The sequence below is a fragment of the Rhinolophus sinicus genome, chromosome 5, assembly GCF_057876585.1.
Source record: "Rhinolophus sinicus isolate RSI-liver-muscle chromosome 5, RSI-T2T, whole genome shotgun sequence".
NCBI classification, from domain to species: Eukaryota; Metazoa; Chordata; class Mammalia; order Chiroptera; family Rhinolophidae; genus Rhinolophus; species Rhinolophus sinicus.
Window position 1 is genome coordinate 19,814,300 of NC_142505.1, and position 27,783 is coordinate 19,842,082.

At 37.1% G+C, this 27,783-nt stretch overlaps 1 protein-coding gene across 15 annotated transcripts in view; it reads right to left on the reverse strand.

The window, feature by feature from the left end:
* RBMS3 (RNA binding motif single stranded interacting protein 3) overlaps positions 1-27,783 on the reverse strand; it is a 1,228,141-nt gene that overhangs the window by 220,340 nt on the left and 980,018 nt on the right. For all 15 annotated transcript variants that reach the window (XM_088798298.1, XM_088798292.1, XM_088798297.1 and 12 more), the window contains one exon: positions 13,973-14,130. In XM_088798298.1, coding sequence (XP_088654424.1) covers positions 13,973-14,130 — 158 coding nt within the window. The remainder of the gene's footprint in view (positions 1-13,972; positions 14,131-27,783) is intronic.

Sequence of the window (27,783 nt, forward strand, 5' to 3'; positions counted from 1 at the left end):
CTGAGGAAAGGAAATTAAGTCCCACAAACAGCACATTAGAGACAAAAATAAATTTAAGAGACAGAACACAAACATATGTAAGAATGTGTATGAAATTTGTCTAAAAGGCAAAATATAATTTTGGGTTTTCTGCTGTGTCATTCATATGAGCTTTTAACATGAGCTTGGAATGGAGCCCTTTGACACAAGTTGTGAAAATTTCCTACATCTGAATCTCATGTGTGTTTTCCGGATGGTATTATATGACCATATTACATGTAATGCATACAAGATAAGAAAAAATATGTAAACAAATGACAAATATTAATACATTTATTACATCTGTAGGGACTGAAATGTGAGAGGAATTCCAGAAGCTAGGAAAAAAGTGAGAAGTCAGCATAGAAGGCGAAGAGGGCCCTTGGAGAAGTAATTAGGGCAGGTGACTGAGCTGGGAGGGTGAGAGAGGCTGTGTCCTTTTAGGTGGGGTAGAGTGAGAAGACCACTATGGCTGGAGGGAAAGTCCTGGAGAAAAGCTGAGAAATGTAGACAAGGGCATTTGAGTTACCGGGTTCAGGAATTTGACGACAGTATTCCAGAGCACATTCTATTTGGGGAAATGAAATTCTGACACAAACTTTTAAAAATTTCTTTTCTGCTCTACATTCCTATGAGGCATGGGATGGATGAACATTTTTCTGTATTGATACACATGATAAATCTCTAACTATCAAGCATGACTGACTTCACGGGTCTGAGGCCTGTGCAGAACCACAGAACCACACTCTTAGAACAACCCTGCACTTGGTTGAAAACTCTGCTGTCACCATCTTGAAGTTCTTAGTAATTTTCTAACATGGGGTCCTGCATTTTACATTTCACTTGGTCCCACAAAGTGTATAGCTGGTCCTGCTATGACAAGAAAGTGCAGGAAACAAATTGGACATTAATAGGCTAGTATTCATTCATCGGATGGCCCAATGAATCCACAGAAGTGTTATTTGGAGGAAGATTGGAATAATGAATCCATTTTCTGTCCAACAGGGTGTAGGAATTTTAAGCTTAATAACATGCAACTTAAAAGAACAAACATATGAAAAACAAAGATAGCATTTTGTTTACCGCTTAGTCACAAGTTCCCCCAAATAAGAAGATATTTGGATTGGACAGGCAAGATGCCTCTTTTCCCATTCCAGGTATTTAGCAGCATCAAAGTACAATTTTCCTAACTCCTCCATGTTTTCTTTCTGGTGGAATCTTTTACAGTAAGTCTTCCAACTTTTTTTTCTAGGAACAAAAGAATTCTAATTCTATTCTTTCTCTCTTCCCATAGGATCTACTATCTATTGTCTCTTAGGGAAAATAACCTTCCCTCCTAGCAGAGACATGAATGGGAGAAGAAATGTAAGCCCTTAATTACTACAGATGTTACTTTATGGAATTTTTATTCCAGGAAAGCTACAGAATGAAAAGCTTATGCCCCAGAGCCCCCTCCCTGTTCAAGCTCTCTCTGGGTGCTCATCTAGATAAAAGGCAGTTAAGAATCTAAAGCTTGCTTGCAAGGAGTCCTGCAAATCAAATCCTTTCTCTTTTTCTTAAAATGACATGGGATTCTAAATGAAGACTAAAACTAGATGGGTGTGCGTGTGTGTGTGTGTGTGTGTGTGTGTGTGTGTGTGTGTGCAAGCGCGCGCTTGTTGATTCTCCATAATGGGTTTTAGGGAATTCAGAAGAAGCTAAAGAAGAAAATCAAGAGGTTAGCCCACTTGACCCACCTAAAATATTTTTGTTCTGGGTTATAAGCCTCAAGTCTCCCCTTTTGGATTCTAAGTATGATCGTCTTTTCTTATGACTGTTTTACAGCCATATCAAGCTGGATGGGGGCTGTTTTTACACACACAAAGACAGTGGCATAGATTGTTCATTTTCGCTTCATTCAGATTTAACTAAGTGAATGTCTACAGTGAGTCTTTAGAGACTCTCATCTCTGAAAGAATAAATGCAATAAAAGTCTGTTTTCTGTAGCTGCCGGCGCTTAGTGTCAAACCGTGTTATGTTGTACTGCCCAGCAGTGACAATTTCATTTTAATACACGGGGCACATTTTAACAAGGCAAAACAGTCCCAGGAAATACAACAATATAGGAACTGCCACGGGGAAAGGCTCAGTGTTCCTCATGCATTTTCTGTGGGAGCAGAACAAAAGTGAGACCCACGGAGCTTTGGGGGTGGGGGTGGGGGTGGGGAAAAAGACTGTGTTTGAATAGCTACCGCTGAAGAATGTGCCCATTTTCTTCTCAAGTTTCACAATTAACTGCTTTGAAATGCCAGCTCAAGCTATCTGCAATCTGGCACACGCTTCAGTTGAAACTGACACTAGCATTATCAAGTGTGTCTGCAAAGGCGGCATGCCAGACAAAGCTGCCTTTACATGTCCCTTTCAGATGGGCCACTGAATCACGACAAGTGCATCTATTCTTCCTAGGCGGTACCTGAACCCTCGTGTGTCCCTCAGAACAGCTCATGGGCCGGGCCAACCATTCGCCCGACGATACATTAATTAGGTTCTTACAAGGCTCTAATCATTGTATAAAGCGTAAGGATTTTCTGTTAGGTCTGATGTTTAAATATAAGTACACATTAAAGGTCCCATGTGACATTCTTTCTTGTCTCAGTGTCTAGGAACCTGGCTTCCGTCATTCAAAACGCACCACAGAATTGTGATTTTTTTTAAAACTTTTTTTCAACGGCTACTAAGAGGAGCTAGTTTTACAGCCAATACAATTCCCCCAGGCAAATTACATCAGATGAGAGCCTGATCCAATATTAGTAGAACATTCTGGGTCTGACTTTACATGCGGAGGTGAAAAAGTATTTTGCAAAACCTTTGCAGCCTACCTATCTCACCCCAATGGAGAATCTCTCAGTCTGTGACCTTAAAGGCATAAGCATTATTAACCATGTATTTAAGACAAAGCCACCCTGTCGTTTATTGTGGTTAATTAGAGGTTTCCACTATTGTGAAATTTTTGTGGTTTTGCAATCACAGGCTCTGTACAAATTATTGGCAACTTCGAACATCCAACACTGCAAGCCAGTCATCCCTCATTTCCGTTAAGATTTACACAAAGGGTCAACATTAAAAGATTTGTTTTAAAGTACTAAAATGTGTACTGCTGACATTTCAAAAACAAATTATGTCATCTACTTTTTAATCCACTGTAACTAAAGGGATAACAATGAGTCCCAGGAACAAAGATGAGTGAATGAGTTGAATTTTCTTCTTAGTTTTTGAAATTTGTTTTTTTTCCTGCCAGGTCCTTGACATTCTTAAGATACAAGTGTCCTAAGTGCCAAATGATGAAGCAGAGTGGCCTCCCTGCCATCGCCCTCTTCAGAAACCCAGTGTCTTGCTCAGCATTATAACACATTCCTCTTAGGGTATAGAACTGTGGACAATATTTGACTAATGAAAATCCACTTCAGAGTTCTGGAATAACATAATTTCAGGACCAGAAATAACTTCTACATTGTACAGAGGAAGAAATTACCACTAGAGAAGACTTTGGTTGGCTTCCCTAAATGCTAGTTAGTGGATGAGCCTGGCATAGAATTCTTGTCTCTTTACTTTCAGTTCAGATGGTTTATTTGGAAGAGATGGAACTCATTGCTGGCCTCATGTGATCTCTTCTGATTTCCTATACTGATCTGTTATGAAGCTGGGTGGATCCTGCTAGGTCCATTCCATCAGCCACTATTAACTAGAGCGGTTGTTCTAAAAAAAATGAGCTATACCCTGCTATGATATTACCAGAAGGGCACTTTACCTGTATGGTATTCTTTCCAAAAACCTATACATAATATGAATCTTATCATAAGAAAAACATCAGACAAATGCTAATTTGGAGTCATTCCCCAGGATACCTGGCCAGCAGTATTTAGGAAAAACAAGGAAAGTCTAAGAAAGTATCACTAACCAAGGCCAACTGATGAGACATGACAACTAAATGCAAAATGGTACCCTGGATTGGATTCTGGAATGGAAAGAGGATATCAATGAAAAAAAAAAAAAAAGGTGAAATCCAAATAAAGTCTGGAGTTTAGTTAATAATGTCAGTTTCTTAATTTTTATAAATATGCCATGACAGGGTAAAGTGTTAACAACACGTGAAACTGAGTGTGGGCATATAGGAACCCTGTATCATCTTTGAAACTTTTCTATAAAACTAAACTTATTCAAAAATAAAAAAGTTTATTTAAAATAAAGACTGTACATTAAAATTATCAGGAAACTATTTTAAAAAATACCAGTGTCTGGGCCCCAGCCCAGGAGATTATGACTTAATTGTTCTGGCATGAAGTCCAGGCACATATTTTTCAAAACTACCCAGGTGGTTCCAGTGTGTAGCCAGGGTTGAAAACCACTGGAGTTCTGTGTCAGGTGTCCCAAACTGGAAACCATGGGCCAAATTCAGCCTTCGCTTATGTTTTGTTTGGACTGCAAAAACGTTTTTTGGAGAATTTTAAATGATTGTCAAAATTTAAAGTTGGGAGACTTCATATGAAAATTTGAATTTCTGATTCCTCTTAAAGGTGAGATGCTCTGTCTATGTTTTTTGTATGGTACCTACGGTATAATAAAAATCAATTTGGTCTTTGTCCTTGGTTTTGGCACAGAACTCCTAAATCCTTTGGGGTTTCCTGAGTGATAGGAATGTCTTTTGTTATTCATAATGAGCCCCCTTTCACCCTATCTGAGTTTATGTCAATGAGATGACTCTAGGGAGGATCCAGACATAGCTTCGGGATGAGGATAGTCACTAGAAAGACCGAGTGATCTGAGGGTTGACGCTTTCAGTCCCACCCTCTAAACTGGAAGGAGTGAAGAGGGGCGAGAGATTGAGCTCAATCACCAACAATAATTTAATCCATCATGCCTGTATAATTAAACCTCCATAAAAAAACACTGGATGACATGTTTCAGGAGCTTCTGGGTTGGCAAACACATTGGTGTTCTGGGCAGGTGTGTACCCAGAGAGGGCAGGGAAGCTCTGAGCCATCCACATATGTTGCCCTATGCATTCCTTTTGGCTCTTCCTGAATTGTATCCTTTATAATATACAGGTATATATAAATAAAGTGTCTTTGTGAATTCTGTGGGTAACTCTAGTGAATTATCAAACCTGAGGGTAAATCACAGGAACTCCTGAATTTGTAGTTGGCCCATTAGAAGTGTGGAGAGCCTGCGGACAGTCTTGGGGACTGAGCCCTTAAACCTGTGGCATATGATGATAACTCTGGGTACTTAGTCTCAGCATTGAATTGAATTGTCGGACACCCAGTTAGCATTAGAGAATTGGAGAATTGGTGTAGGAAAACAACACATATTTGGTGTTGGAGAAAAGACATCACAGCAACCATGGCCTGGAGTTGAGCAGTTGCTTTCTTTAAACAGAGACAGTTTGCCATCATTCCTACCAGTTTGTATCGATTGCCAATCCTAAGGCAAAGAGGCAGATGCTAGCTTCTGCTGACCTTGCACTGTTTTCTTGTTTTTCTTTTTTTTCCCCGTGGTACAGTCAAGAGGAAAGAAAAGTACTCAATTTATCCATGTGTACTGGTGTTTTCTGTTTATTCCTCCCCTATATGTCTTCTCTGCTGAGTTCTATGTCCCAAAGAAGTGACCCTTCTGTAGACCACATCATCTTGGCTCTTTTATCTGATGGCATTTCACTGGGTTCAGCTATTGGGAACCTAGTGGGAGTAGAGAGAAGTATGACCATTTCTTCTTCATTCTCTCTCTGCTTTGGCACGTGTTTCTCTGGTAGGGATTGTATCGCTCTCTGTCTACAGCTCCTTCAGGAAGACCCTCCTTGATAGTTCTGGGTCTCATTGGTCTCTAAGAACACTCCTCTCCTTGCTTTTAGCTCTCAGTTGCTCATCTCTGGGTATCATAATATCCCTTTTTCAGTTCCCTTAGCTTGTCCACACTTCTCCTTTATCCAGTCTCCTTTAATCCAGTCTTTTCAGTTGAATCATTTGGAGTGAAATTCTGTTTCCAGCCAGTACTCTGATGGCTATACCTTAAAACTATCAATAATCAAGGAAAAACATTATCTGGAAGGCTGTGTATTTCAAGAAAAATGTAAGAAAATAAAAAAGTTTTCTTACACTCAATCTGGGAACTGCTTCTTTCATGTAGATAGCCAGCAACCCCGACTGACATCCTTGTCTAGATACATCATAAACTAGATTTATCTTTTAACCATAGTAGATTCATATTTTCAAAAGGCATTTTGGTATAGAAACAAATGGGGGGAAAAGAAAGAAAACTGAGATAAAGGAGGACTCAACAATTATAATATACTCAGGTCTAGAAAAAAGCTTCCATTAAATGCCAGTAGAATACATTATCAATTTTAACCAATCTCTTTGAGTGGTGGCCTTATTTCATTCCTAAATACTATTATCTACTATACCTCGTTTCTTTCTTCTATGGTATAATGACTTTGCATTTTTTCTGTTTCCCAAATATGTCAAATTTGGCCCCACCATAGATCTTCTACTACCTTTCTTCCTTTGCCAGCACTGATCTCTTCCCTCCTTAACCCCACCAAGAGACTCTCCTGGCTGCTTCCTTCTTACCATCTGCATCTCTGTTTAAATGCTCCCTCCTCAGAGGTCTTTCCTGTCCCTGACCTCTAGCCTCTCATTCTGCCATAGTGTCTACTGCATCTTTATGTTTTTTTGTTTGTTTTTATGATACTCTAATTATTTGATATTACTTGGTAGCTTATTATTCATTTGATCACATGCTTTTTCTCTCCTCCATTCAGTAGAATGTCAGTCTATGAAAGCAGGTATTTTTCTTTTGTGTACACCTCTGAGTTACTGTATCTAGAATAATTACTGGCATATTAGTAGTGCCCAAGACATGCTTATTAGATGAACTAAATGGATGCATGAATGTACTTTATATATCAGGAAAGGAGGCTCAGAGACTTTTAGTAACTAGTCCAAGAACACAGATGGGAGGTGCAGAAGTAAGATGCAAGCTAAGTTACTTCTGGCCCATAAAGCCATGTTTATAACCACACGGATATAGAGAATGGGTGGGTTGGTCCAACTCACAGAAAACTGAGAATGGAGGAATACTAATAAAAGAGACTCACACCTGTAGTCCAAATGAGATTTGCAAGTCGTTCCTCTTTATTGGCTGGAAGTGGACAATCTGCCTCAAATGCACACAGCCTTGGATGGCCCAAGAGTTCTTGTCATGGCTTGTACTTAGAGCAGGTACAGAGCAAAGAGATCTTACAGGCCTTGCACACTGTAAGGCCACTGAATGGACATCATTTCCAACCTTGAGGTGACACAGTTCTCCCACTTCAGTCTCACATGGGTAAATCATATTCAGAACTCTCCTCCTGTTCCATTGAGTACAGTCTTTGGAAGCCAACCATTTCAATTTTGTAATAATAGAGCAATAGGTGTATGTTTTCCCTCCTTCTCTAAATGTTTATAAAGACATGTATAGAGGAAGAACTGAGTCCAGGAGATTTCAGAATAACAGATTATTTGACGCACATTAATTCATTTGTTTGTTTGGTTGGCTGGTTTGGGTTTTGAAACCCAGTGCTCCAAATATATGGAAAAGAAAGCATAATGTTCTGCTTTCTGTAGCTATGATCATGACTTTCTGATGGTAGATGAAATACAAAGAGGCCATGAGAAGAAACAGATGAAGGTAAACAAAGTGACACATAAAACAAAACTGAAGAAGCTGGAGGGTAGGCCAGGACTTTACTCTCCTGTAGATCACATCTGCTGGCAATTGGGAGAGGACTTAAAATCACCAAAAGGAATAACAGCCTTATTTTCTCCAATCACAGCAACCACAATTGTAACCTGTTTCTGTGCAAACACAGCTGTAGTTGCATATTACTAATCACTAAGTTTACATTTTAGAGATTTTCTTTGCTCACACTTGATTTCCTCATTCCACGTGTGTGAGATAGCAATGGCAAAAGAATTGCCAAAACAGCAAAGGAGGAATAGTTAACACAAGTATGAACTCGACATAGATAAGATCAAAACGTTTCAAATGAAACAAACAAAAAAAAACACACATTTTGATAGGCTAGGTAGTCATTTTAAGAGAGCATTCATTTGCCCAAACAGGAAGTTTGGGCATTTGCTTTATAATTCTTTAGATTCTTATATTTTCATTATGTTTATTCCAAATCAGAGTTTTCATTATATTTCACCAGGTGGGAAAAGATAGGAAGCAAGAAGGTTCAGGGAGTAAAAAGTAAGTCAATAAAATATTAATGATATTCAAAGTTACTAAAAAAAAAAAAATACAAAAAGAATCTTTTTGAATCTGCTACTTATATTGATTTTTAATAATCGGGCTGATGTTTGCCTGCCTTTAACCATGATTAATTCTTTTACTTTATGAAAAGAAAGAAAAAGTGAAATTATTTGGAAAACTTGTGCATTTGGTAAGGAGAAATAGGACACAGAGCTTCCTGTGTCTGAAAAGTCATTCAAACAAAACTCCATGAGAATCAAATTAAAAGGACTGAAGACGGGCGGAAAATACTAAAAAATACAAAGGTCTCTGTGCTTAGCGGTCTCTCACGCTCTTTAGCTCACCAGGGGACAGTAAATGCATTCTTAAGGAGGGACTAGGTCCCCAGATGTGGAAGCTGGATTAATTGTGACTACTTTCCCCCATCCCTTCTCTACTTTGGGTCATTCTTTACCAGCCTCTCATAACACTCCTTCAATGTGATTTTTGTTAGACAAATGGTCTCATGTTTCTGGGAATGGGAAATGGCTAACATGAACACACAGTCATGTCCCTCCAGACTCAGGCTGATTTATGCTCTGATCCTCACCCTCCAAGGCTAGGTAGCCTGTTGGCACCCGCTAGCTCTGCAGTCGTGGGTCTGACTGTCTGACTGTCAGCATTCCCACCATAAACTTCTGTTTTTAGAGGTTTATGACTTGGCTATAAAATGCTGCCTGGAGGGGGGGGAGGCTGGATCTTACAAAATTGGTTTAAGTTACAAGAGAGTTAAGAAAAACACAAAAAAATAAAATAATATGTCTGTAATTTCAGACACTATCTGGTGCTTCTGGAACTTTAAAAAGCCTGTAATTGTGCTGTCTGCGCGCCCTACTGGCATTCAAATCAATGCTTTGAAGTCCAGTGTTTTGAATATAAAATGAAGATACTACCTTTACTTTGAAGAGAAGGTTATGAAAGAAGATTAATGTATAGCGTGCGACGGGGGGGTTTCTTTCTAGTCAAAACACTTTTAGGATCTCTTACACATGAATTAAACACCACATCTGGTGGTTGGAAGTAACCAATGGCAATACTTAAAATGAAGCCTGATGAAAAAATTATTCAGGTTTCGTAAATCGAGGTAGTCATAAATTCAAGAGACATGTACAATTTACTAGGCACAATTATCGGCCGGCTGTTCTCCCAATTGAATAGGTATATTCTTTTAATAATGTCTGTGGCACTGTGGACTTTTGGAGGAAGAAACAATGTGTGAACCAATAATAGTTGGGCTCATGCTTACTGTAGTTTCCTCTACTATTCCAGGACACCCATCTTTTTTTTTTTTTTATAGGATTTTATTGGGGAGCAGTGTGTACTTCCAGGACTTCTTTTTTCCAAGTCAAGTTGTTGTCCTTTCAGTCTTAGTTGTGGAGGACGCAGTTCAGCTCCAGGTCCAGTTGCCGTTGCTAGTTGCAGGGGGCACAGCCCACCATCCCTTGCGGGAGTCGAACCGGCAACCTTGTGGTTGAGAGGTCGTGCTCCGACCAACTGAGCCATCCGGGAGGCAGCTCAGCTTAAGGGGCCATGTTCAATCTTAGTTGCAGGGGGCAGAGCCCACCATCCCTTGCGGGACTCGAGGAATTAAACTGGCAATCTTGTGGTTGAGAGCCCACTGGCCCATGTGGGAATCGAACCGGCAGCCTTCGGAGTTAGGAGTATGGAGCTCTAACTGCCTGAGCCACCGGGCCGGCCCCCAGGACACCCATCTTAAACTTGGCTTATTGTCAAATGCTATTGCCCTGTATGTTGCTATAGTCCAAAATACATAAACAAAAACTTAAAGAGATTTCATTTACTCATTATCAAAAATTTAGAGGGGATCGATTTTACATCAGACACGATTCTAGGTGCCCAGACAGACATGAAGAAGAATAAGGCATAGTTCCGACCTCTGAGGAAACAGAAAGAGTGTCATGATCAGCACACTTTGAAAAAGGGGTGCAGTGTGAAAAAGGGATGCAGTAAGGCCATCAATAGCAATCACCTTCATTTGGAAAATATCTGTGAGATTGAGGCCCAGCAACCTGAATTTTTTACAGGCCCTCTACATTATTCTGAAAACCAGTCCTAACATCAAAAAGCGATGTTTCTCAAATGTGAGACAGCATTAGAGACACCAAAAGTACTTCTTAAAACACAGATTGCTGCACCCTACCTATACTGCACCCTTGCTGATTCAGATCTGAGGAAGGGCTCAAAAATGTGCATTTCTACAATTTCCTAGGCAATGCTGAGGCTGCTATCCTGGAAATTATATGTTGAGACACTCTGTCCCAAGGCATCCATTGCATGTAATCCATTAACTTCTTTCACTAGCTATGCAAATATTCTTGGAAGAATCCAGAAAACTATGACTGCAAGCATCTCTGTTTTGTGGTTCAAAGCGGGAGCTCCTGATGAGAAAGGCTGAGTGGGAAAAAGATGATTATTTTTTAAAAGGAGGAAACTTGTGCAAGAGTTAATTTGTAAATGATCAAGTTAGTTAAAGCACAATGGCCACAATAGTTTGAGAAAATGTAGAGCAAACATTAAAGTGTGAGGAAGTAGAAATTTGGGCAGATCTATTTATACATGGAATAGCTAAAATTATTTTCTTTCTCTATTAAATTGCTAAATCATGTGGGATCCTGCTTCTTAGAATTTCAGGAGTAATATAGATGGAGAATGAAATATTTATTCTGCATTAGTTTCCTGGCTTCTTACAGGAGAGGCAGATTCATATTTTCTTTTGATTTCTTAGGCATAAGAAATCATTGGCTTGACTTGAACCTACGTTCTCCTTTTCAATCCACATGCCTATTTTTTGAAACTGGAAAATGCATGATTTAGAGTTCAGAGAACGGAGTTTGGGTATTGGAATGTGACTGGTAATTCATATCCAAAGCTCAAAGTTTTAAAAAGCCATTGCCTGGAGTTTAGTTATTCAGGAACTTCATAGAAAGGTAATTGTGAAATCTACCACCCATCCATTCATCCATCCATCCATCCATCCATCCATCCATCCATCCATCCATCCATCCAACCAACAATAAAAAAGAAAATCTGACTTAAGTAAATATGCAACTCAGTGGGTGAAGGCAGAAATTAAATAGGGAATTCATTAAGATTGTGATAAATGATATTTAAAAAACCCACAACTTTGACAGGGGCTATAGCAAGAGGAACTAACTTTGTCTAAAAGCTGGAGTTTGAGGTCAGCGAAGACTTCTTTGAAGAAAAGACACTTAAAGGGCTGAGGGACAGGGATGAAAAGAGAAACCAGGGAAAGAGTCACGTATAATAGTCAAGCAGGGCAGCTTATGTCTAGGACATGAGGCAGAAAGACAGAAGGCCAGGAAGATGAATGATACTAGAGATAATGTCTGGGAGGTCTGTAAATCCAGTTACTCAGGCCATATGGAAGGGAAGTCAGCAGGCCCCTGACATAATCAGATTTGCATTTTTAAAGAATCACTTGTGGCTTCTATATGCAAAATGCACTGAAGGAGTGACAGGCTGCATTCAGAGCGGATATAAAACAATAATTTAAAATCCCCATCCGCATTCAGTTCCTAAAGGAAAACAAAAAAACAAAAAACAGAAAAAACAAGAAAAACTTCATGGGTTTTACTCTTTCATGACACCACATGCTATTATTATAGTTTTGCCCCTTACAATGTGCATTACTTAGTTCTGCACGTAAGAAAAATATGTTTCATTTTGAGCAAACTCAAAATGTACAGAGAAGATACAGATGACAGAAATGAATCGCTCAATCTCTATGTTAGGAGCTAAATTGTGTTCTCCCCCTCAGATTCACATGATCAAGTCCTAACTCCCAGTACCTTGGAATGTGACTGTGTTTGGAGATAGGGCCTTTTAAGGAGTAATTAAATTAACATGAGGTCCTATCGCTTTTAAAGGTAATTTCCAATCTCTTTTAAAGAAGAGGAGATTAAGACTCAAACCCAAGGAAAGATCAAATGAAGACACAGATAGAAGAGAGCCATCTACTAAACAAGGAGAGCTGTCTAAGAGCTACTGACTTCACTACTTGCACTCCTAGCCCCTAAAATTGTGACAAAATACATTTCTGTTGCTTAAGCCACCCGCTCTGTTTTCTTCTGTTATGACAGCCCTAACAAACAAATATACTTGTTATCCAAAATCCTATGTTTGAAAAAAAAAAAAAAAAATCACCATTGATTTTCTTAGAACATGTGTTCTCTTGATTTGAAATATGTTCATTTCTCAGCAGAAGTACAAATGAAAGAGAAAATAATTTGTAAGATTTGGCAGGGGGGCGGGGGGGGGGGTGAGAGATGGGGGTAGAACCAAAGGAATGTGTGTGATGTGTGAAGTGAAACCTCACAGTCATTACAGGGAACTCCCACATTAGTTAAACTTCCAAGTGAAGGCTGTACACCATCCAAGAATGACTACATTGGCAAATTTCAGAGACCCAGGTGGTGTGATTAGCTCTGCCTTTACCACGAAAATCAACCGTTAACGATGTTCTGAAAACAAAAATACCTCATGCCCACATTCAAGTCAGGGAGATTTTCTTCCTCTTGCCTATTTCTGGTCAAAATTATCAAACATGTATCTTGCATATGTCTACTGGTCTACTATGTATAGTGTCTTGGGGGATAAAAAGAATTTTAAGAGGTGGTCCATGACGTCTAGGAAGTCAAGTTAGAAATCAGTTAACACTGACACGACAATTTGTTATCTTTGAAAGTGGGTTAACAGACATTGGTTTGGAATGGTTTTCCAAGTGATGGCAGGGTTCTTCACAGGTAGACACATCTGTCTGCACGGCCTGACATCCAGATGACACTAACATCCATCCATTCTCCCATGTTAAGTCAGCTGGAGACATACACACCAAGCCATGGAGACACACAGGTTTTACTCTTCTTGTTTATCATTGAGCATTTTCTTTTTCTCTGTGGTTTCTTTAGCTTTTGTTTCTCATGAAAGCACAGCAGGTACAACCATTTTAACTCCATTCCTGGCTGAGATCCCCTTTGTAAACACTCCCTTACAGTTAAAGTGAAAACGATTGTTCCTTTTCCGACAATGAAAAAGTGCAATATGCTTTTTTTCTGTTACATAAAATATCAAAAACACACAGCCAGGGCCTCTTTCATGCAAATGCCTCCTTGACTTCCCCTTATATTTTTGTGTTCCTTGGGACTTCCAAACAACTTCTGTTTCTCTACGTCTTTTCTCTTCTCTTTTCTGCTGACAGAGAAATTCTATCATCTCGTTCTTTGGGAATCAATGCAAAACCATTTGGACACTTTGTTCACCACATGGCTCTTTAGCTTTGCAGTACTGGACATTTTTTATCCCTAGCAGACACTGGCAGCATCTGAGATTGTTGACCGATAGCATAAAGAAGACTGGGAACTCAGTGGGCCTTATCGTTATGACGCCAAATACATATCAACATTCCATGTACATATTTTAGCAAGCACAACATATTTATAATTACATTGGAATTCTTTGATTTGAAGCAAAGATACAGAAAATCAGTTTGATAAACTACTTGGAAAAAAAAAATCTATTGCTTTGGGCCCTAGAGCTAGAAAGGAATGTAATTAAAAGGAAACAATAAGGAAAAAAGTGATACACAGAGCAAGAGTTTTACCTGGCAAAGCCGACCCCTCTGCTGACTCCATTAGCATCTCTTAGTATTCTTGTGGAAATGACATGTCCAAAGGGTTTCAGCATATTCTCAAGTTCCTGCTCATCCATAGAAATGGGAAGATTTGAGATGTAGAGGTTTGTTGGGTCTTGCTCTTGTTGCTGAGGAAATGAAAGAAACAAATGCAGTAAATTCTAAATATTGAGAAACTTATTGCACAAATGGATAAACTTTTCATTAAACTGCCTTCTAGATTCCAAGTGCCAACACGGTCTTGAAAGTTCTTTCACTAAGGGCACTACTTTTTTTTTTCTTCCTTTTATACTGACATCCTTTCTTGAGAGAATGCTTCTCATAGAAACAGTATCATCAATGAAAATCAATCTTCCTGCCAGCCTTCCTTAGAAGAGACTAATAAACTTTTATTGCAATTAAACTAAAGTAAATACGTATATTCTTTTCTATTACTATTCACTACTACTTCTATTACCACTCTACCTACCATCACCACTGGTTATAATGCTGCACTTAATGCAACATTATAGCTCAAAATACACTAGGCATTGTTTCAAATACTTAATATACATTATTTCACTCAAAAGCCCCAATACATTTAATTGTTATTATTTTACAGATGACAAAATTGACCCCTAACTTGTACAAGTTACACCTGGTAAGTGTCAAAGCCAGGGCTGCCATCTGGGCTTGTTACCCAAGTTTATGGGCTTCACTATCCTGCTATCCTGCCGTCCACTAGACCAATGGGAACAAAAAGAATGGTCCCAGAGCAGCATCATCAGCCTCAGCATCACCAGGGATCTTGCCAGAAATGCAAATCTCCAGGCCCCACCCAGAACTACTGCATCAGAAACTTGAGGTCGGGATAAGTAATCTGTGCTTTGAAAAGCCCTCCAGGTGACGCTGTTCTGAAGCATACATGAACATTTGTATGCAAATGAGATTATGATGTCTATCATTTTCTAATCCAGCAGCTATCGTGCTTAAATAAGCTTTGCTTAATAGAATGGAGAAACAAACAATTGCTAGCATTACTTCTCTGTGTGTGAATGTTCTCTGTTTCACGCAATGAATTAGTAAACTGGAACGTAGTTTCCGGTATGTCTCAAAAATAAAACATACCCATCGACCTGACATAATTAATTAATACTATCAAAACATATTACATATTTCACTGAACCATTATATTTTAGCCAAAAATAACAACCTTAACTTCAAGGATAAGTGAGCTAAATTGGAAAAAAGCAATCCTGAAGACTATAGTAAATGACATTATGTAACAGTAAAATAACTTTTATGAAGAGATGACATATTTTTGTAGAAAATTTGATGTTTTAAGCATGATGAAAAAATATAATAAACAGGATTCAAAATATTACTTTAGGTCAAGAAACAATTTTGGTATAAAACTAAAACTCCATTATTTTTAACAGCTCTGAATAGTCAGATAGTTCCTAATATTTTTACTAAGCTTTAGATGAATAAAATCTATTATTAGGTTCGTTTTATTTTTTTTTTAAAGTTTTATTTATTTATTTATTTATTTATTTATTTGTTTGTTTGTTTGTTTGTTTGTTTTCTTTTTTAAGGAGAGCGCAGCTCACAGTGGCCCATGCGGGAATTGAACCAGCAACTTTGGTGCTACCAGCACCACGCTCTACCCAACTGAGCTAACCAGCCACCCCTAGGTTTGTTTTTAAAGCATAGTTTAGTTTTCAAACATTTTTATCACCACAGAAAATAGTAAAGGTAAACATAATAAATCAGAAAAAGACAACACAACTTTAGTATTTGGGAAGAGTGTAAATGTAGAAAATGCACAACTGTCGTCAGTATCTTTCTCTTTCTCTCCCTCTACACACACACTCACACACACACACACACACACACACACACACCACTAATAAATGGTATGATCCTAGAGAGAAAACACAGAAAATATTATATTATCGTATCCTGAGTGGTCATGAACATGTCTATTTATTTTTTTCCTGGGGTGGTAAAAAACTAAAAAGTAAAATAAGAAACGAAAAAGTGGCTTTTCAGAAACAGAATAACAAATCTTATGCACATACAACTTTCAAATTTATAGGATTCGCTACTCATCATTTAATTTCAATCTTCACATTGTTATTCCAAATGTAACTGGGCAGATATCATGATACTTATTGGCTAACGAGGAAATGGAAGCATGGAAGTTTCATCATCTTGCCCAGGGATTCCATAATTAGGGACACGGTTAGAATTATATGCAGGGACTAAGTGTCCTATCGTCCACTCAGTCTACTTTCCACTAGCCTCATGTTTCTGAAAGCTTCCATCATTTGCATATCATTTTAGAAAATTTTGCCAGCTGTGTACCCCGTTTCCCTGAAGATAAGATCTGGCTGGACAATCAGCTCTAATGCGACTTTTGGAGCAAAAATTAATATGAGACCCAACATTATATTATATTATATTATATTATATTATATTATATTATATTATATTATATTATATTAATTATATTATATTATAAGATGGGGTCTTATAGTAAAATATAAAAACATAAAAGTTTCTTTTAAATCAACATACCTTTGGGCTTAAGTAAATTAATTTCAAAAGATAACTATGTTGCTACCATAACTAAAACGCCGGCATCACTTGGCATAAACAAATTACTGTAAAAATAGGAAACAGATCAATGCTATTAAATTATAGTAGATATTCATTGCTTGCAGATGGCTTTGACCCTGGTGGTTTACTCTCAGTTACAAATGAGATTCGTAATTAAAATTGGGGAATTTGGAAGGTGTGAGACGCACACTACCACCAGACAGGGTCTTTCTCCTGGGAAGAGTCAGAATTGAGAAAGAATTAAGAAAAGAACAATTTTCTTATGTTTGATTTCCACATCCCACACACCTACATCAACTCAAGTTCCAGGAGAGACAGGTCCATATCCCATAACTTGGGAGCTCCTGTGTTAACCACAGCTTCTAAGAGGGTGGGCTGCGGCACATGGTGGTCCTCTGAATGGATTGGCATTTGCCCAACATTTTGCACGCCTTTATCCTTGATCTGGCTACATAAGTATAAGCAAACAACCACCCTTTCCCAGGGTACTGTACAGGTCTTTACATTTTCTCTAGGCAGCAGTGTACCAGTTTGTCCTGATGAAAATCCACTTCCAAATTCCCCAATTGTAGAATGCATTGCAGCTTCTCGAAATGGTGTGGAGTAAACACGTAGAGCTTAGTACATACGGATTGCCCAGTAAGCTATTTTCTGAATCCAAATTCAAACAGTAAGGACAACTTCTTAATTTGTATTCACAGGGACAACAAAGCAGTGGACAGTGTCATTCCTTAATTTGTATTCAGAGAAAGAATGTAGCTAGGGCAGTTATTTATTAAGTAATTCTGTCCTTTGAAATGCAGTGTTAGTCCTGAATATATTTGTTGACTTGACAATAGACTTTAATTTCTGCATAGAATGAATTTTAAAATAATACATAGATTCATATTTTCACTTTCAATTTTATTTACGTATCAGGTTTATGTAAATAGATTGTGACTTTCAAGAGATTATTTGTCATAATGAACCAAAGAGCACTTTCCTCTTAACTTTTCGGAAACAAATTCTCAAGTGATCATTGCGATCTTAGAGAACTTTTAAAAATCTTTTCTTTAACTTAAATTTTTCATGATCATTTAGTTCTAGAATGAACCTAAGGGGGTATCTTATCCAATCTGATCATTTATCAGATGGGAAAAAAGCAGAAGCTAAAGGAATGAGTAGGACTTGGTCAAAGTTGCTGAGATAATTAGTAAGATGTAGAAATAAAACCCATGTCCTTTTATACCTGGTCCAATGTTCTTACAACTTCATGACACTGCCTTTTCTTTTAAAATCCAATGGGTAGTAAGCAGCAGTTTATGGTCCAAAGGAATATTAGTACAGACCTAAATGAATATGTCCAAACTCATTGTTTTATTCATATTTGCTTGTTCATTAATTAACTTTGGCAACAGAGTTAAGGCTATGGAAAGAAAAAAGAAAGAAAAAAAGAGTTCCTTATATTAACTAGCATTTTACACATAGTAACTGAATGAATACTCTGCAGTGCATACCAGTTTATAAAAGTATATGACTACAATTCATACATCTATTACACTTAATTAATACCAAAAGTAACTCCCCCATTTTGGTTTGTTTCTACATATTTTCATCTGCACTGGGATTTCTTGATTTTTTACTTAATTTTGTCAAAAGATGGTGAAAAGTTTAGAAAAGTACCCTCTCCATTGTTACGGGAACAGAGACAAGTCATTTCACTCAAGAATACATACATTTTTTTTTTCCTGAAATGATTTCACGTTTTCTTTGTGGTGGGTTTTCTTTGTTTTTTGTTTTTTGTTTTTTGTTGTTGTTTTTTTGTATATGTAAACTGCCAAATAAGATTTATCGGCACTGAACTGCTTTGTAACAGTTTAAAACAACTTCAGAACATTTCAATGTAGCTAAGCAAATGAAAAATGAAAAAAATTGTTGCTCGTATCTAGATCAAAGTTTATGTCTGGGGCTGTTTTTGGATATGGGTTATGGCTATTATACCAGGGAGGTGCCAGAAAAATGTATACAAGTGGACACTTTGGTCAACATTGCTCAAGCAGTGTTCGCCACAATCAGAAGTGTTTGGACACTGATGGTAACCACTCTGAGCACCTATTGTAATTGCAGAAGTGAAATGTGACTTGTATTCATCTTTTGTTATCGATATATATTGAGTATCACAATTTTAATACAGTTTTCCTTTCTTAAAATGTGTATACAATTTTTTGGCACCATCTGTATATAAATGTTTCTGAAAAAGGTTGTAGAACAAGATTTCAAAACTTAATCTCATAACTCTCATTCTTGGCAAAACTATATTTAAATATTCAGGAAGTAGTTGTTAGCATTAGATATTTTAGAGCAACGTTTCTCAAGCTACTTAGGACTGCGGCCATTTTTATTTCCAACCTGTCATGGACCAATATTTGTAAAATACAATAAAAATAAGTTAATAGAAAATAAAATACAATTAAAAATATGCTAGTTGTAATTTTATTATTATTATTACATTCAACAGACCAAACTTACATTTGGATTAAATGTTATATTAATGTGATATTGTTATAAAGAGTTTTAAATGCTTACTCTCAATTTCTGTGCTATTTTATTATGAACAAGTACCATTTGATGAATCAAACTTTAACACTGTTTTAGGGTACTATATTACTACTTTTTTCTATCATAATATAATCCTCTATGGGTCTTATTATGTTATTAGTTTTTTGCTTATTTATACACTATCAAGTCCATTTTAAATCACAAAATTGTGTGTAATCAATTTATAGTCATTTATGGACTACTAGGTGGACAAAGCCATTTCAAGATGAATTATCCTGATTAGTAGTGACCAAACATTCGGAAAATATCCTGAGGAAGTTTGAAACAACTCTAACACAAACATGAGAGTATAATACTTAAAAATACATTGAAAGGAATGTTCATATAGACTGAAGATAGCAACATTATCTTATATAGAGTTTTATAGTATTCAATGTGTTTCAGGGTTGTTTTATTTCATGTGGTCCTTTATAATAACCCTATGAGGTAGATAGGGCAAGAGTTATTATTTCTGTTCTACAAATGAGAAAGCTGGTTCTGCTATCTTAAGAGAGTTACTAAGGTCACATGGATAATAAGTAAATAAATGACATCATAAGTGATATTTTTTGGACCCTTGCTCTAGTATTCTTTCTACTACACTATACCAACTCAAGATTGCCTATAAAATATTGCTATTTATTGTATTTCACCTGGAGAAAAGAAAATCAATGGGAGACAAATGAACAGTTGTTTTTTAACGGAATAGTCTATTTTAAATGTTGTAGCAATTTAAAAATTAATAATATTAAAAACTAAATGTTTTCTCTCATCTGAAAACAGAAGCAGGGGGGTCAGAGCCTCCTGTACTAACAAACTGAAAGCTATCTAGATTTTAGAAGTAGCTTAGCACTAACTTTGTACAAAGATGTTCTCACCCTTCTAGCAATATTCCCAGAATGTTTGATACATGGCTATAGGAGTTACAGCATCTCTAGATGAGATGTGGAGGAAGCCTGCCATTCTTTCAATATTAGCATCAGTATCCTATATGTGTATGACCATTTAATTCATATGCCAACTTGACTGGGCCACAGGGCCCAGACTGGATGTATAGTAGTAAAGCAGATTGCACTTTCTAATGTGGGTGGGCCTTATCTAATCAGTTGAAGGTGTGAATAGAACAAAAAGGCTGATCCTCTCCTGATTTAAGAGAGAATTACTCCTGCCTAATGGTGTTCAAGCTGGGACATTGATTTTTTCCCCTTATCTTTGGACACAAACCGAAACAATGACTCTTCCTGGGTCTTGAGCTTGCTGACAGTAGATCTTGGGATTTGTCAGCTTCCACAATTGTATGAGCAGATTTCATATAACAATACACACACACACACACACACACACACACACACACACACACATCCAGTGGTTCTAATGGTTCTATTTCTCTGAAGATCTCCAACTAATGCAGTGTGTTAATTTTGTCAAATCTGTATTACTAAGAAAGAAAAATGACACAGGTTCAGCTCTCACCTTCACACTAGGCCTTCTGCATTCTCTAGCCAAACCGCCATGGCCTTTGAAAGAGAGAAGCACAGCCTTCCCCTAACATAGGTGATCCAGAAGCATACATTGAGGTTATGCATTAAAGAGCAAAGGGAAAAGTAAAGGACTGCCAAGAAGTGAGCTTCCACCCCTAAAGGGTGTCTAATAAGTGTGTCCTCTGTCCTGATCATTTAATTTATATGCTAACTTGACTGGGCCATAGGGTGCCCAGACAGTGGGTCAAACGTTATTCTGAATGTATCTGTGAGAACGTTTTCTGGATGAGTTTGACATTTGAATCAGTAGACTAGGTAAAGCAGATTGCTCTCTCTAATGTGGGTGGGCCCTTCACGAAGCGGTGAAGGGGGCTGCCCTGTGTTTTCAATTGCCTTCTCCCTCCACTGAAAGACAGGGTGATTTCTCTTTCCCTAGTTTTGCATGGTGATAAAATTAGAGGAGGCTGCCTACCAGTTTTTCCTCTCAAGGCACCAATAAGAACAACTTTCCTAAACTGAAAACCAAGAAGAACAATTTCCCTAAGGAACACATAGTTTAAAAGAAGCATTTCCTTATTTCAGATTTAATGGAAGCACAGCATTGACAACTGGAGTTCCCATCACCAAGTTCAATCAGAGGGTCCGACCCTGGATAACAAACTCTGCAGAGTCCTGGCTGTGAAACCATGGTTGGTGCTGAGAACCTGAGCCGCCAGTCACGTGTGCTGTTCTGCAGGGCTAAGACCAGCTTTTACTTCTAGATCAATCTAATAGCCTCAAGTGGACGTGAGCAGTGAATGATTCAATGAGCCTCTGGAGTCTTTAGGACTGAATTTGCTTTACCTGCGTTCCTGGAACAGGTGGCCAGATTGGACTCCTGGCTTTCCTTGACTTCTCCCTCCACATGCACCTCCTGAACGCGAGCTCAGTGTCACCAGTTATCAGCCCTGACGTGATGGTTTCCCCTGTGAGAAAATGCTAAATTAACATTTTACAATATTGAGATCTCTCTATAGTTTTCTTGTAGTATATTTACTATATCACAAATAAGTATGGTCTTGGATTCAGGGTCCTGACAGTCAAAAAATGAGAACAGGAAACAAAACTATAGAGAACTACTCAATATTGTAAACAAATCGTACCACATTTTCTCAGAGTCTAATTCATCCCACTGAAGGAGCTCTCCAGGGATATCTACTTCATCAGCTTGCTGAGAACTCTGGGACAGAAAGTTGTTACCTGATTTGTGATAATGACCATAATCTTCCTTCAAACCACTGGGATTATGGGATGGCATGAATGTAGCCATAATTTATGATGGTACCTTATTAATTTCTTCTGAGATAATCACAACAGATATAGAACAGATGCAAACCATTTTTGTGTTTTCTGTTTAAACAATGACATCTTAGTCTTGCTGAGGCTTACACACACAAATGGGTCACTGAGGTGTAAAATATGTTAGGGATGTAGAGCTCCCTCAAGGGCAACCATTTCCTTTGTATTCTATGCAAATGACACTCCCAGAGCACAGCAAAAATGGTAAAAATGGTGACTATTGGAACTATGCAACAGAGCTTATGTGGCAAAGACCAGTCCCACAAAATTTGGGCAGCTTGATAAAATACAGAACACCCTGCTAAATTGGAATTTTATATATATATATATATATATATATATATATATATATATATATATATGTGTGTGTGTGTGTGTGTGTGTGTGTGTATGTATATATATATTATAACTATGTCCCAAATATTACATGAGACATACTTATACTAAAATAATCCTTGCTACATAGGATTAAAATATTATCAAGTCACAGACATTATTTGTTGTTAGATAGGATTCATATCAATACCATTTTATGGTACAATGCTATCTAATGTTTATTTTACACTTACTATGTCCAAGCACTATCCCTTAAAGTTATTTACATTCATTATGGTTCTATTCCTTAAAACAACTCTTGAAGTAGATAAAGTTAGTATCCTCATTTTACATGTAAGGAAGTGATTCAATTGCCCAGGGTCGCACAGCTATTAAGAAATCCAACTAGAATTCAAATCCCAATCTATTTGAATCAGAGGCCTGAGATTTCAAAATAAGCACAGAGTATTCAATGTCTGGCTCACAACTTTTTCTGAGAGGTCAAGGTGAGGGAGCCACCATTCGATGGATTCCTATAGGTGTTCAATATGTAAACTCACTTGGCAGTGCAATTTACCTTTCTAAGAATGAAGATCACTTAATCATACCGAGGGAATGAGTTAGCAAAAGAAGATCCAAAGTTGTCGTACTTACAAGGCTGGAGCAACACACTTTCCCAAGTTACTAAGAAAAACATACCTGGCTAGTTTCCTTCTAACTTCTATTACATAAGGATACGTTTAAAAAAATGTATATATATATATATATATATATATATATATATATATATATAATATAGAAAGTGAAATGTATATATATATATATATACACATTTATATAGAAAGTGAAATGTATATATATATATATATATATATATATATATATATATATATATAAATATAGAAAGTGAAAAACTACAGCTTTGTATAGAAAATGTTACTGTTGCATTGTGATTTTCCCACCTACTTTTATTTCTAAATTGTTGAATGTCAATGTCACAGGAAACTGGCTTTCTAAAACCAAGCTCATTCCATACATTATAGAGGAAGAGGAAACAGTCAACTCTACACTAGCACTGAGAAACAAAACACAAAATAACAAACAAAAAACAAATTGAGCTGTACCTTTGAATCTCGTCAGTCTATGTGAAGGATGGCACATCTGAGGTTTATTTCATCCTTGTCTTTCCACAGAGAGCCTAGATAGGCTGCAAAATATTTGGTGGCCCACGATCCTTAACATCAGTTTGGAGAATGTGTGTGTGTGTGTGTGTGCGCGCGCGCGTGCGTGTGTGTCTGTGTGTGTCTGTGTGTCTCACAATAAACACCAATCTATCAATGCAAGAATGCAGGGCTGGGTGGGGGAAGGAACCTAACTAGGTGCTGCTGCAGCGCATCCATTTCTTACATAGACCTTGTAATGCTGAAGGACGAACAGCAGAGGAGGTGCAACAGCGAGTTCCAGGTATTCAAGTGAGACAAACCACTTCGCCTTTCCAAAGACGGACTTCCGTCATCATCACCAGCTTTTATGTGGCACTTATATTAATTATAATTTTCTTAAAACTCCTGAGAAAGAGATCAGTCCTCTTTTTAATGTGGCTCAACCATGAGTTTAAATGATCTCACCAAGGCTGCCTAGAAGATCAAAAAGGAAGGCATGTATTTCAGTTTTCTGCTCAGTTTTTATCTATAGGAAACTTGTGGCTCAGTAGACTGGCACGCTTGAAAAATGGGAGGCACTTAGGGTCACAACACTAATCCGAGTTATAGTCACTTGTTGATTTACATATCTTGACTCAAGGCACTTTACTAAATGGATCATGCACTTATTTTTGACATCAATGCTATTGACCATTTATTTATTCACTCACTAAACATTTAGTGTTTCAGTACATGCCAGCCACTGAGCTAAATCCTGAGGACACAGACATGATAGGCCAATGATTCTTGCCTGCCTTAGAGAGTTGAGCCTAGTGGATAGTTCACAACTGAATTTCAGTAATAAAGAGCTAGCTTTCCTTAGCTAACACATTAGTACCACCAAGAATGTAGATATCTGCCATGATCTTGTAGTCTACCACTTGAAATTCTATTTCTCTCAAAATAGTGATTAGATAATCTAAATCATTTCTAAATGATGTCTCAGCTACATAGTGAGCATGACAATTACTTCTGGAAATATAAAACAAAAAAACCCAAAAAATCCCCTGGGACATGTTAAGCCCTAAGACAACCAAACATTTCAGTTTGGGCTGGACTGTTTATATATTTTAATTGCAACAAAAATAATGTAATCATAAACATCCAAAAAACATTGGGTGGGACTAATCTGTGAATAGATAGTGACATGATGGCTCTGACAGTAATCAGTTCTGTGACATTAACTACTGTGTTTCCTTGAAAATAAGACCTCGCCGGACCATCAGCTCTAATGCGTCTTTTGGAGGAAAAATTAATATAAGACCCAGTATTATATTGTATTATACCTGGTATTATATTATTCCTGGTATATTATTATACCTGGTATTATATTATATTATATTATATTATATTATATTATATTATATTATATTATATTATATTATATTATAATGTCATATTATATTATATTATATAAGACCGGGTCTTATAATATATTAAAATAGACTAGGTCTTATATTAATTTTTGCTCCAAAAGATGAATTAGAGCTGATTGTCCAGCTAGGTCTTATTTTTGGGGAAACACGGTAGTTATTAACATTTCTCAGTAGATTTCCTGAAATTTAAAGCAGAAATAATAACACTAATAACCTCAGAGTGGTATGAGAAGTCAATGATAACAATAAACTAAAAATTTAGTAGCATGCCAAGTACACAGGAGAAGTTCAGTAACTCACTATTATTTCTGTAATTATTGTTAAATATTAGGAATAGAGGAATTTAAGATATTACAAGACGACAGTTACTAACTAAATGTAAGTTGTGTTCATAAAAAAATAAACAACAATTCTTGCTATTTAGAATCTGTCTCACTGAGTTCCTTATAGGTATACACTTAGTAGACAGTATATTAAAGTATGTAGAGGTGGGCATATTAAATTGATGATGAGATCCTGAAAATGTGGCCACTGTATCAGCAAGAAAATCTAGAAGTATATCACATAGGTAGGGGGAAGAAAATTGTTCATATCATTCATGAGCTAAAAAGATTAATGATTTATTACTGGGCTCATTAATCAAAACCATGTGGCCTTTTTTTTTTTTTTTTTTTTTTCAGAGCAATTCCACCGTTCAAGTCAATTAGCCCAGCAGAGCTCTTACACTGAAGAAGCTACGATGTTATTCAGTCTTCCATGGGAGTATTTAGAGTATAAAATAAATGCTATTATTCAGAAGATACTGAATTGCTAAGCTTCTTAAATTCGTACAATTGGGAACCTGCAGTACATTAAAATGCTGAAACTCATTAAGAGTCTTTTTTCCCCAGCTTTATAGTCATTGGCATTCTCAGCACAGTTAAGAACAATAAAAGGCTCCCGGCTTCCAAGGAGAAAGTGACTTGGGCTCCTTCAGCTCCACTTCAATGAATCGTTGAGGCAGAACTGGCACCCAACCTTTGAGACAATGGCAGCTTCTGCTGGATTACTCTAATGCTTGAATAGGACCGCGAAATTAGCTAATATGCTACACTAAAGGAGAGAACAAAGTAGCTAGTTTATATCATTTATCTTTACCTTGTTACAGCTCTATTACAAACATTGGAACATACAGATACACAATGTTAGTAATGATTTTAACCCATAAAACAAAATAAGAATCTAGGAGTCTCTTATATAAGTGAATAACTAAATAAATGAGGAATTCCTTAAAGTATAATACAACCTAATAAATGTAGGGGGAATGTTGGAATTACAAATCACTACTTGGCAACCATAATAGTAGGAATGGGATAAGGCAGTAGTTACTACATTTTAGTAATGTACAGACCAGTGATTCTGAAACGAGCAATTTTGGCCCCCAAGGGAAATTTGGCACTATATGGAAACATTTTTTTTCTTTGTCACAACTGCAGTGAGGGAGCTGCTAATGTATACCTCAACATACAGAAAGCCAACTACAAACAAAAATTATCTGTAAAAGAAGGCATCTGTTTTGCCATGTTGAGATAACCTGGTATCAACCCCTTTAAAGAAGAAGAAAAAAAATATACCTGTGATGATGTGTCTATTGCTATATATCACTATATGTTACATATTTTATATAAATATATGCAATAGACTCCCAGTGTTGACGAGGTTATTTTTATTAAAGAGCATTTAAATATGTGCAAACATTTAATTACAAGATATAAACGCCTCCCTCTGTTTATAGCTTGAATGCAACTATTAAACCAAATATACTTTTAAATTGCATAGAAGTAAAGTTGCATCACCAGTACAATTTAATTAAAACATTAATTTAAACAGCATGGATGATGTTGTTTTGCCAAATCTAAATTGCCACTTGCAAGGTGAATATGCTACTGTCCGCTGAACCACCAAATATTTTTGAAATTCATGGGCTATATTCCTTTCACCACATGACATTCTGATTCTTCTGCCACTTTCATCTATTTGAGTTACTGTGAAACCTTCATCTGAGCATGGCTGGCCAGGCTGAACAGCCTTCATTTGGCTTAAAAGCATCATTTACTGATTAGGTCTACCTTGTTGTTTCCTTGTTAGCCCCAGACAGTGACAAGAAGTCTCCATGGCACTATGTGATTACAGACATAAATACAGACTGGTCAACCAGATGACCTCAAATGTGCTGTCATAAAATTTTTAAGACTGTTAGAGAGTGGAAAGCCTCAAATCTTATAAATTCTCATAGAGAACTCATGAATCCTTAAAACTTATTTCCACGGACTCCAGTGAAAATGATGCCAATACAATGAAAATTTGCCAGGAAGTTTCATGGCTGATGTGCTTTCAAATTCAGAAGCACTTACTTATTGGCTGCATATAAGTTTATATATATGGAGATTGTACACACACACACACACACACACACACACACACACACACAAAGGTCAGACAATTAAGTTCACGAAATTTCCACCGTGTAAGAGCACATACATACACACATACATAAACACACACACACACACTATAATTCTAGACGAGTGAATTCATCTTCTTGATTTTTTGTCTCCTTATTTAAAAGAAGGATACTGCCACTGTAGGATTACTATGAGGGTTAAATGGATACTTTATAGATGTTAACATCTACGTGTTCTCTTAAATCTTAAACTGCCATACACATTCACTAGGTGCCTACCTATATTTTCTTCTTAAGTAAATGAGAAACAGAATAAAATTAAGCACTTGAGGGAATCGGTAACTGCATCTATTTCAGATGTGTACATTAAAGAAAGCACTAAATCAAAATGCGTCTATTTAGAGGTAATGGTATTTAATTTATTATTGATTCTGTGAAAACTACCTGT